Source organism: Primulina huaijiensis, chromosome 6, assembly GCF_012295235.1.
Source record: "Primulina huaijiensis isolate GDHJ02 chromosome 6, ASM1229523v2, whole genome shotgun sequence".
NCBI classification, from domain to species: Eukaryota; Viridiplantae; Streptophyta; class Magnoliopsida; order Lamiales; family Gesneriaceae; genus Primulina; species Primulina huaijiensis.
The window spans coordinates 3,314,795-3,328,026 of record NC_133311.1 but is presented as its reverse complement, the minus strand read 5'-3'; the positions used below and the strand labels follow the sequence as shown (position 1 = coordinate 3,328,026).

The 13,232-nt window shown below is 30.8% G+C and overlaps 1 protein-coding gene across 1 annotated transcript; it reads right to left on the bottom strand.

Moving 5' to 3' along the window:
- On the bottom strand, positions 1–2,486 carry LOC140979227 (thermospermine synthase ACAULIS5-like). The gene is made up of 10 exons (XM_073444552.1): positions 2,241–2,486; positions 1,742–1,808; positions 1,500–1,594; positions 1,278–1,380; positions 1,076–1,164; positions 826–982; positions 644–719; positions 500–558; positions 265–401; positions 1–122 (listed from the first exon to the last, which is right to left on the bottom strand). The coding sequence occupies exons 1-10, from the start codon at positions 2,384–2,386 to the stop codon at positions 50–52; spliced, it is 1,002 nt and encodes a 333-aa protein (XP_073300653.1). The 5' UTR covers positions 2,387–2,486; the 3' UTR covers positions 1–49.
- Positions 2,487–13,232: the final 10,746 nt, after the last annotated feature.

The following is a 13,232-nucleotide window of genomic DNA, read 5'->3' as shown; positions in this document are numbered from 1 at the left end:
TCGTCTTCTTCTTCTACGACCTCGTGTTTTCGTCCCCTTCGAGTGACCTTCAAAGTTGTTTCCCATGACCATAAATAAACCTCGCATTTCCTTCCGTGTAAACATGAGTCTCATTGTCTAGCCTGTCATTGATAACATCAAAAACATGTCAAGACATGGATCTTGAAATAAATTTAGCCAAATAAAAATGGTTTCCATCAACTATAATGTTTACATTTTGATAAAGCATGTATTTCAAAACCAAGAAAAGAGATTGCTACTAACGATTTCCGAACAGCTTTGCTCAAGGTAGAGGAGGAAATGAACGTTTTGCCATCGAGATATCGATACTCCCCTTGAATTCTCTGCTTGATTCTGAGGTCTAATTCATCAGCAGTTAGGGTGAATGGGTATTCAGATGCCTGCATGTATTTAATTATTTAGTGAAGAGTCATGCATGCATATATAAAGGCATTATATTATATAGAGATCATAAATTAAGAGCCAAAATTGATGGTACCATGACCCATCCCCAAGTATCAGCATAGGAAGGAATATGAGCTGAGTAAGGTACGACATCTGCCAAATAAATAAATTAGTCAATTTATAAAAAAACTAACTAATAAATTATCCAAGAATTTTGAAATCACTGCATTTCACTTACACTTGAAAACCTGGCTCAAAGTGTTGAAGATGCAAGAAAATACTTCTGTGTGGCTAAAAATTCCAGCTGGTCCAGCCTGAAATTTTTTTCAAGCTTATACTAAACATCACACACACACACACACACACACACACATATATATATATATCGAAACGCGCACGCGCACGCACACGCACACGAACCTGTGTGACAAAGATGCCACCTTTACTAAGCCTTGGCTTGATCACGGATTCGTAGAAGGATTTGGTGTAGAGTTGGTAACATGGACCTCCTTCGATTGGATCAGCCAAGTCTCCTATGATCACATCATAAACCTCGTCTCTTCTCTCAAGCTCAGCTCTTATTTTACAAAGAAATTAAAATGCATCGTTCACCAAATTTTTTTAGGATAAACCCACAAAATTAAACATCGTTTGTTATTATAATATTAACCTGGCATCATTGATAACGAGTTCGAGTCTAGGATCATAAAAAGCTTCTTTGTTAACAACTAAGTATGACTTGCAAAAATTCACCACTTCCTGAAAAAAAAGAGAAAATTAAAAGAATTAAATTATACAATTTCTGATTAGATTTTCAAGAAATATAAAAGGGAATATTGATTTTAGAAAAAAAGAATTTAGAAATATGTCACCTGGTCGATATCACACATGATGACCTTTTCCACAGTTTTGTGCCTGAGGATTTCTCTTGCAGTAGAACCTTCACCTCCACCCATAATAAATATTGTTTTTGGACTAAATCATTATTATAAATTAACAAAAATAAGTAATTATACAAAGGGTCAAAATATTTAATTATTTTGGTCAAAAAAGAAAAAATAAATTGTATTAATTATAATATGAGATATTAATACTTAGTGTGATGCAACAGTGGGGGATGGACAAGAGATTCATGGTAGATGAACTCATCTATCTCTGCACTTTGAAGCTTTCCATCAAGAACTAGAGCCTGCAGCGAATTTAAAATCACGAAATATAATTCGATTTTTTTTTTAAAAAAAAATCAATATTAAATCACTATATGTATAAATTTACAAATTAAATTTTTTATATGAAATTTGAAAATTCTTAATTGTTAGGATCGGAAATGGTGCACCTTTCCGAAGGGCTTGGTGTCCAAGAGTTGAATGTCCTGGTACTGCGAGGCTCCTGTATGCAAAATACTGCACCCAAAAAAAGGGGAAAAAAAAACTTTCAAAAAGTATTAATTAATTAATTATGTACGTAGTTAATAAATGGACTTAATTAATTATTGGACACAAAATTATTTTTGCCTCCTCATTTTGATCCTCACTTGTCCCAACTTTTCATGGAAAAAATCATAGGAACAGTAGCTGTACTCATGACGCTTCCTAACTTTTAAAATATGCAAATTCACACACAAATTTATATAGGAAAAAAAAAAAAAAACTACTACAAATAATATATTTTATATAAAAATTTTCATGCATAGGATTATTGGTTATATGAAAATTTAATTTATCTTCATTGCTCATATATATAAAGAAAAACAAATGTTTCACAAATTAAAGTTAAATATAGTTTTCCATCCTTAAAATTAAGTAAGAATATTGCAAAATTACACAAAAATTTACCTCTTGAGTGCAAAGCACCACCTCAAGTTCTCTTCAATCTCCTCTTCATACCAACAACTCTTCCTCATCGCATTCCCATTCCCATTCCCATTGACATTCATACTACCTTCACTGCTCAATCCATCAGATATAGAGAAATCACTCATTTTTCTTACCTTTGTTGATCTTTTTCTTACAATATACGTATGTGAGTGTATATATATATGTATATATGAGAGAGAGAGGGGGAGGAAGAAGGGGAGAATGAGGCTTGGAATGAAGAGATGGAAGGTCGGAGGGGTTTATATATGGAAGCAAATGATGAAACAAAAAAAATTTCAAAATTTAATTATAATATTTTAATATTATATAGCATGGACAGTGGAATGGGTTGAGTTTGGTACTAAAGCATATACTGTGAAATTGTATAGGAATGTGTGAATTAATTGCTGGAAAGAAGCAAACATGCACACCAAAATCTTCATGGGTTTTCGTAAATAATATCCAAGAAAAAGTTGTAATAAAGTGATAAGAATCACAAGGACGTAGTACAAGAGAGAATCCATACATGTATATTTAATTAATTTTTTAATTGTACAAGAAAATGGATGGTAAAATGACCATCATACATATTATTTTCTAAAATGATTTCTATCTTTGATCCGTGGGTAACAAAAACCGAAAATTTAGGGATGATTTATTTATTTATATTTATCAATATTGGTATTATTGTTATTAATTATATATTTTTTTTGCATGTATAGAGAAACTTAGTGCAAATCTTGGTTGGGAAGTGAGGAGGGGCGTGCGGTGGGTTTCATCATTCAAATTTTCTTGTTGCTCTCAAAAGATAAATGGCGTGCTAAGCCAAGCCCATTCAATCATCACCATCACCATACCAACATCAATCCTTCCAACATCCACAAAAAATAATATATATATATATATATTGATGAGCATTTATGTGAACAAAAGATGTGATGACGACTTGTACATCTAATATGTAGACGTCACCTTATGTCTTGCTCGTGATGAATGTTTACCATATCAAAACTTTATATATTATTTTGGGAATGTAATTAGACATAATTTTGATTTCGGTTCTGTAGTAGTCACGTTTCAATATTACTTCAATAAATATTTTATTTTGTTTTACAATGTTAGTTTTTTTTTTCCTGTTGTGTCAATACTTAGATGGAAAAAAAGATGAAAAGCACGAAAAACAAAGTTATGACATTAATACTGAAATACAACTAAAAAAGAACCAAAATCGAATCCCCTTTCTTTTGTAACATAATATAATATTTACATGCATTATTAATTCCTATTTTATATGCTTAATTAATCAAAAAAATATCTAGCTATCATTTCATTTTCTAATTTATTGGAAGCATGTCGATTAATGATCTATATTCTTTGTCACCACTTTTTTGAGCCAAAGGACCAATTAATCATGGTGATGTCACAAGCACATCAGCATGATGGCATGTGGAATATGGTTTTTATTTTTTTATTTATTTATTTATTTTTCACCTCAGAAATAAAATTTATTTTAATTGAATTTCAAACCTAGATTTTACCTCAACTTAATATCTCAGTGTCAGATGAACTATTAACCTTCTACGGCTGCAGAACATGGTTCTTCACATTGGTGTAACATATATTTTAATATGAATAATTTGTAGAATGTATTTTGATAGAATATATTTTAATTTAAAATATAAATTTATGTTGTGAATATCTAAATTCCGTATAGCATAATATAATATTCGTTTAATAGCAACGACACATTTAAAGATGTTCGGAGTGGTGATGATGAACTTAGCTATCTAACGTGTTAGGAAGTATGATGCTCTTAAGGTCCCATAAATTAATGTTTGTTACTTTATATATTTTTTTAAAAAAATGTTCCTTATCTTTAAAAACAAAATCAACATCGTCAATGAATTATAAACTTATTTGACATCAAAATTTTAAATTTACGGCATAGTCCCGAGTTCCAGACGCAATCGTCACAAAACTCCCCTTCCCGAAATCAATTTTTTTTTTACCACGGTTTCATTTTTAATTTTTTTCCTTAGATTTAATTTTTACGTTTCACTAGCTAATCACTACTTTTAATTTTTATTTTGCTCTTATCATGTCAAAGGATAAGAAAAAAATTTCTACATGTATCATTGACATTGACCCTCAAACTAAGGTAATGATTCAGGTAGGTAAATGATAAGATCGTAATAGTTCGTATTTTTGTTATCAAATTTCTGATTGTTTTCATTTCCGATATACTTAATTGGTACATTTTTTTGTTATTTCGTTGTAAGATGGAGTTTTATGATCTTGTAGTAAATTTGGCCTAAAAAATGTGATTTTTTTTATTACATTAGAAGTTGTCAAAATAGAATTTTAAAAAAATGATCAAAACAGAAGAAGTCATAGAACAAGACGTGGCCGTGCCTTGTGATTGCTTCGTGGCTTCCTTGTGATGGCATATAGAGCTCGAAAATTATGATATTAATATCATATTTTAGGAGTCTTAATTGTGGTATTTAATTCTTTGAAGAATTTTGGAGAAAGATTTATTCTTGAGATAAGGAAATATTTGATAGAGTTTTATTTCATAAAAATTTTAGTTTCTTTATTGATATAGACATAATCTCTTCCTAGTATTATTAGGTTTTATTCTAGTTTTTGTGTTTTTATCTTAAGACATCTCTCTACTTTTCCATCATTAACTTCACATGAAACTAAAAGAAAAGTCTATAAGGAATTTTTCATTATTTTCTCCATAACTATAGGCTAAGTTTTTTATTTATGATTTAAGAGATATTTCTATTATTTCAATTTTATCACTGTGAGATTTTTGAATTATGATTTAATAGTATTGTTTGTTCAAATATTTATTGATTTATAATTTAATTATATGAAAGTTGTGTATCGATTAATCTGATTATTTAATTTGATATATAATTTTCTACTGTTATCCATGAATTCAGTGATCTGTAATTATCATGAATAATTGGTACGTGAGTAGTACTGATAGATTAGATGTGTTGTGCTATCATAACATATTTAGTCTAAATAAAACGACGAAACTCGATTTATCAATTGCAGCTATCTGGTTTGTTAGATTTCAGTATTTACTCTTTTCACAAAGCGAAAATGTTATTTTTAATCAATACGAAAAGCTATCATGCCCAAATGATTATTGATAGGTTTTGACTGGATGTGGATTTTGGTCAATTAAATTAGTAAAACACAAAGATTTTAGCGGTTATCTCTATAATTCTAAAGTTAATTATTTGAAAATTCATGAATAAACGAAATGCTGATCAATGACCAGTGATATAATTGAATATTGAAACCTCCTTGAATTAGAATTTAATCATACTTCACTCTTCATTTAATTTCATTCACATTGATTGATTAATTTCTCGTTTTAAATTTATTATTTATCCTAGCATGCTAATTTTAATCTTAGTGTTCTATTTAGTTCATATCCCAAAATCCCCCAATTTATTGTATTCCCTCGAAAGAAATAAATGTCTCGTCCCATGTGGATTCGACTCTACTCATCATTACAATTATTTTATTTAGAGAGTACGAATTTAATTTTAGTGACTCAAAAAAAAAACACAGCAAATTTTGGTGTTGTTGCCAAGGAACGGTACAAGGTTAGTTTTTTTTCGAGTTTTGCTATTTTCTTTTCTTTTTATGATTCGTACACGTAAACTCGAATATATTCCAGAAATCAAAAAGACAACTAGGAGATTGAAAGAAAGAAGCAAGACTACAAGGAATTGTTGTTGTGTGACATTTTGAAATGTTCCATCGACAAGTATTTACAAGTTTTGCTCAACATAACAGAGAGTTATTCTATGTAGCATGAGAGAGCACTACAAGAAAAATCAGTTTTAACAACACATCAAAGACAACGGTTTTTATTAAAACCGTTGTTTTTTTACTTTTAACAACGGTTTTAACAAAAACCGTTGTCGTATCCTAAAAAAATCCGCTCAAAGACAACAGTTTCTTTAAGACCGTTGTCTTTGATATATCTACGACAACGGTTTTTAAAAACCGTTGTCTATGAGCGTTTTTTTTTGGGCTACGACAACGGTTTTTAAAAACCGTTGTCTATGAGTGTTTTTTTTTGGGCTACGACAACGGTTTTTAAATTGTTGTCTATTAGCGTTTTTCTTCAATCTACGACAACGCTTTGTAAAAAACCGTTGTCTTTCAACTGGTTTTTCTATAAATTTGTTGTCAATATTACATTTTGCCACCGTTTAATTTAAATCTGTCGCTAAAATTAGCGACGGTTGTACTATACCGTCACTAATTTAAATCTTGCGACGGTTAAAGTACAACTGTCACAATATTTAGCGACGGTTTTAAGTAAAACCATCGTAAAACCGTCGCTGATGTAAATATAGCGACGGTTTAACAAGAACTGTCGCTAAGTTTAGCAACGGTGTTTTTAAACCGTCGCTAATTTTAACGACAGTTTTGGTAATACCATCGCTGATCTAAAATCAGCGACAGTTTATACTTAATCGTCGCTATATTTAGCGACGGTTGTTAATAACCGTCGCTAAATATAGCGATAGTTCATGTAAAAGCGACGCTAATTTTAAATCGGCGACATTTAAAAAAATAACAGTCGCTATTTGCGACAGTTAAAGTCAAAACTGTCGCAAACTGTCTATAAATATCTCCACCCTCGGTCAATTTTCTCCCATACCACTTCACAACACTTAAAATTTTTCTCCCTTATACAATTTTAGTTTCGATTTTCTCTTTAAAGTTTAATAAATTTTTAAAATCAAGAATATAGTATTTTCGACGGTAAATCAAGAATATAATTTGCATATTAGATTGTGAGTTTTTTTGTATATTTATTAAAATATTAAAAGTGAAATTTTTTTTATTTTACTGAATAAATTAGCGACGGAAAGCATACAAAATCGTCGCTAATATTAGCGACGAAGTTTATAAAACACCGTCGCTAAATGTAGCAACGGTGTATTAAACCGTCGCTGTTTAGCGACCGTTTAAATTACGACCGTCGCTAATTTTAGCGACGGTTAACGATGATGTCCGTCGCGAATTAATTTGCGACGGTTTTTTAAAAATCGTCGCAAATTATAACTACCACAGCACTCCAAAATCGTTGTCTTTTAGCGAATGCTTTAACCACAGGACCTTTAACAGCGGTTTTATATACCTACGACAACGGTTTTTCACCGTCGTCTTTAGACGTCTACGACAACGGTTTTTCACCGTTGTCTTTGAGCACACCCTTTTGGAATCATGATTTTTCTAACTTCGTTTTTATTCGAATTTTCCTTAAAAGTTTGGAAACAATGACATGGATATGGGTATTTAGTGGAACATTGACAACTAGTAGTCCACTACTTAGTCGAGATGAACAAGGTGTGATATATTCGTTTGATGATATAACAGACTTTGAATACCAACAGTATTGTGATCCTTCACCGCAGAGTTGGAACCACCAATACCTTCCACAAATTAATCGCCATGATTTTACAGACCGACCTTTCCAACATAAGAAAAAAAGAGAGAAATAGTCTTGATTTAATAATTACTCAATTAAATGATATGGTAAACAAGCATTTGACATTGAATGAAGAAGCTATTGAGCCTCAGTCTGAAGAATTTTGGGAAGAAATAGCTGGTGTGCTGTCATTGACCCACCAAAATTAAATTCCTACTCTATAAATAAAATTAGTGTAATGATGAGCATGGTCGAACCCACAGGGAACATGAGTTTTATTTCGTTCGAGCAAAATGTAAATAAAGGGGGAATTTTGGGATATTAATTTAATACAATGCTAAACTAAATTTCTCTACGAAAAGAAAATAATAAATTTAAATGACAATTGATCAACTAGAATAAAGTGAAGAATTTAATATGAGAAAATACTGATTCAAAGGGATTTTACTATTTAATTATCTCACTGTTCATCGGTTAACCAATCATTTATTCATGTTATTCCAAGAAATTAACCTTAGAATAATAGGGATAGCCGCTAAAATTCTTGTGTTTTCCTAAATTAATTGACCAAACCCAGCATCCAGTCAAAACTTACCAATAATCAACTGGGCACGATAGCGTTCCATATTAATTAAAGATAGCATTTTAGTTTCGTGAAAACAGTTAATCCTAAAATCTAACAACTGAGATAACTGCAATTGGAAGATCTAGTTCTGTCGATTTATTTAGATTAATCATGTTATGATAGCACAACACATCTAGCCTATTGCTACTCACGTACCAATATTTCATGACAATTACGGATCACTAAATTCATGATTAGCATTACAAAATCGTACATCAAATTAAATTGTCAGATTAATTGACGTATAACATTCATATAATCATAAATCAACGAATAATTGGGCAAACAAGAATAATAAATTAAAGTGCAAGAAACCTCACAGTGATAAAATTAAAATAGTAGACTATCACTTTAATCAGTTGCAAGAAAATTAGCACAACATAGTTTGATCTACCATATCCATAAAAATTAAATAAGTAAACATAAAGAAATGCAAACTATTTTGTTGGAAAAATCTTCAAGTCCTGCGCCTTCAGCTCCTTGCTTGAGGATGGAATGGTGAAAATCTTTTCCAATCTGATTGTTTTATTCTTGTGCTGCGGCTGTGGTCTTTTGAGTAGTGGGCTTTTTGGGTCTAAATTTTTGCTAAACAGCCCACTAATCTTTAATTAACCTTAAATCTTAAATATAAAATAATAAATAATATCTTATCTAGAGTTTCTTTCCAATAATTTCCACTAAACCATACATCATAATTAATTCTTTCAAATCTTGCATAATCTTCACAAAATCAGATTTTTCCTTCTTGCAATTTTTGGCAGCTGAAACATCGTCACAAGGCATGGCCACGCCTTGTTCCAGGACCTCTTCTGGTTTGGCCATTCTCTTTCAAAACTCTATCTTGGAAACTTCAAATGTGATAAACATCACATTTTTAACTCAACTTTGCTCCAAGACCTTGAAAGTTCTTCCTACAACAAAATTACACAAAAATGTGTCAATTAAACATATCGAAGATTGGAATAATGGGAAATATGAAAATAAAAATATTAACTATTATGAGCCTATCATTAGCATATGAAAATGAGGCACTAATGAAGTTGAGAGATGAACAAGCTCCCAAGACTATCGATTTGAGCTCATCGATAGGATTATCATACACACATCTACATGATCCTTGCCTTTCTCCATCGTCGACCTTGATAGATTTTGTTCTTCAAGATCCAACATTGATACTCTAATCTCATGCTTATTATTTAAAGTCGCGTTTTGTTGAGGACACAAACTTACATCGTATACATTAAGCCAAACATTAAGGCACATGAAACCAAGACCCATATGTGGTATTATATGACCCTTAATTTAGGCGCAGCCACTCTATGATGAATTCTTCTGAGGGTCAAGCTGACGATTAAAAATCAAGCGTTTTTAGGAGGCAACCCAAATTTTTTCTTTTTCTTTTTATTTTAATTGTGTTTTGTTTTAATTTTTTTGGCATTAGAGATAATTTTTGTCATGCTTTGTTCAAAAGATAATTTCGATCAAGATGTGTTCATGCATTGGGAAAAACATATTCTGAAATTTAAACAAGACACACTTAGCAACCCGCGACCACCAGCGCAATCCACAACACATCATACCAGCGCAACACTACAATCTCGCAATGATACTGTATGTACACCATCATCCACCACCCTCACATCGTGTTGTCATCACTGTAACAGTAGATGACATTTGTTCTACGATGTTCAACATTTTCAGAAGAGTTCTCTAATTTCCTTGCATTTTTATTTTTTAGTTGAACATTTGCTTCTAGAGTAATTGGGGAAAATGTCATATATATGTGTGAGAGGAGGTATATAGCTAGAATTTTAGTATTCAATTTTTTTTGTGTGTGTGGAGGTTTAAGAGCATCTAATGCTTATTTTTTCTCTCTCTTCTGAGTCCTGAAATCTTCCAATGTGAGTCTATGAAAAATTGATGTTTTCTTTGTGTGCAACTGATTTTGCATTCTTAATATTGAATTTATGGATAGTTGCTCTTGATGATAGTTTGAAATGACAAGTGTATGGGGTCTAAAAAACATATCATTTTTCTTTGGTGAGCTTTGATCATATGAGCAATCGTTATATCATGCTCGGTTTTTTTGTATGTTGCTCGTGCATTGTTGATTTTTCTAGAATTGCATTATTATACATGTCTTTGTCAATACTTTGTAGTTGATTAGGTGCATTAATAAAATTATATCAATGTCGTTCTTTAAAGCCTATGCTGAATCATACACGACTAGTGAGCCAAGTTCGAGCCCGAACCTTTCCTTGGAACATAGCCTCAAGCCGTGATAAATCTTTTTTGTTTATTATTCCTCTCTTTGAGCCTTGAATTGGATAATCAGATTTTCACATGTAGCATCACTTTGATCCAAGATAGTTTGAATTGTTGAGATTTAGTTACCCAAGATCAAAGTCTTATAATAATTGTCTCAATCTTCGAAAAAACAAGAAGATGAAAAAAAAAACAAAAAAAAAAGAAGAAAAATTATGGAAAAAAGAGAGAATGGAAGGGAAAAAAAGAAAAGTGAGAAGGAAAAAAAAAGCAACAAGAAGAAAAGTGCTCTTATATATGATGAGAATGAAGAGTCTTTTGTTGTAACCTGGATGCAATTGTTTTTGTGGAAAGTTGATATGATTTCTTCAATTCCATTACCAATTGTTACTATTTATCCTACCTTACCTCTAGCAATGCTACAATCCATTTACATCCATTTTGGTTGTGCATGTTAATTCATTCATTTGGTGGAATGACGTGATATACTTGCAAGCTTATCTTAAAAATCTTTATTGTTTTGAAATGAGAGTTTCTTTTATACATATATCAGACACTTATGAGTGTAATGAATGAATCACGTGAGTAGTTATTAGAACCCATGTATTTTAATTTCTATACATTTTGATGGAAGTGAATATTCATAATGTTGGTATTTGAGATGCTCAACATTCAACTTGTTTTTTATGCATGAAAAATTTTACGGATAAGTAGAAGAAGTGGAAGGAGAATAAAGAGTTGAGATAATGAATTGAATTATTTTATGTTTAAGGACAAGCATGGTTTAGGTGTGGAAGATTCTGATAAGATCGTAATAGTTCGTATTTTTGTTATCAAATTTCTCATTGTCCTCACTTCAAGTATTTGTTGATTTATTATTTAATTATATGAAAGTTGTATATCGATTAATCTGGCAATTTAATTTGATATATAACTTTCTACTGCTATCTATGAATTCATTGATCTGTAATCGTCATAAATGATTGATACGTGAGTAGAGATATATTTTGTGCGTTGTGCTATCAAAACATATGTAGTCTAAATAAATCAGCAGAACTGGATTTATCGATTGCAGCTATCTCGGTTGTTAGATTTTAAGATTAATTATTTCCACAAAGTGAAAATGTTATTTTTAATCAGTATGGAACGCTATCATGCTCAGTTGATAATTGATAAGGTTTGACTGGATGTGGTGTTTGGTCAATAAAATTAGGAGAACACAAGTATTTTAGCGGCTTTTCATATAATTATAAAGTTAATTGCATGGAAATGCATGAATAAACGAAATGTTGACCGATGACAAGTGATACAATTGAATAGTGGAACATCATTGAATCAGAATTTTCTCATATTGTATTCTTCATTTAATTTCATCTACCTTAAATGATTAATTTCTCGTTTTAAATTTATTATTTCTCCTAGCGTGCTAATTTTAATCTTAGTGTTCTATTTAGTTCATATCCTAAAATCCTCTCTTTTATTATATTCTCTCAAAAGAAATAAATATCTCGTTCTTTGTAGATTTGACCATATTCATCATTACACTCATTTTATTTAGAAATATGAATTTAAGTTTGCTGACTCAACGACAGTACACCGGTCAAATTTATCAAGTTAATAAGGTCAAATTCCAGTACTTGTATAAATTTCTGTTTGCTCTTGTCCAAAAAAAAAAATGATGTTGGGCCAATAAAATCATTTATTGTTATTTTATTTAATAATTTAATTAACTTATGTTGTTATTTTACTTTTCTAACCTTTTAATGTTATCATGTAAATCGACAAAGACAAACAAGTGAACTGCTTCTATTTTTCAGCTTACTAACATGATAAAATTCTTCTGCATTTAGAGGGTTTGATAAATCGATATACTGGTTTTCTAATGTTTTATTCCGAAAATTGTAATTTCATTACACATGTTTATTACTTCGTACTTTTAGTCATCAATGTTTTCACAATTGGTTTTTGTTGTCGTATCTAAATTTTAGGTATTTTTAATCGAAAGTGATGATGTAACACTCTATACGTAGATATCACATCAACGTTAGATGAACACCACTTCAAACTAAATGATTAAATTGTATAAGAAATAAAGATAAAAAAATTTGAATATAAATAACCAAAATCTTTTAAAAAAAAAAAAACCAAGTATTACAAGATCAACATTGCAATTCTTCTAGAATTTTAAAAAATGTTGTCGAAGTTACGTTTTGGTTTAATAACGATATGTATACACAGGGCTATATATATACACGCGCATCATATATACACGGACAAAAATTAAACACACTAATATAAAAACATATTGAAAACTCAAAATTTAAATCTAAAAATAAAGCTTCTATTTCTAATGTGTCATGACCAATTGATTTTGGAGTAGGTCTCGTGTGAGACAGTCTCACGAATCTTTATCTGTGAGACGGGTCAACCTTACCGATATTCACAATAAAAAATAATACTCTTAGCATAAAAATCAATATTTTTTCATGCATGACCCAAATAAGAGATCTGTCTCACAAAATACGACCCATGAGACCGTCTCACATAAGTTTTTGCCTTGATTTGGACTTCACATACACAACACCACTCACAATTTCTTTTCCCCTAG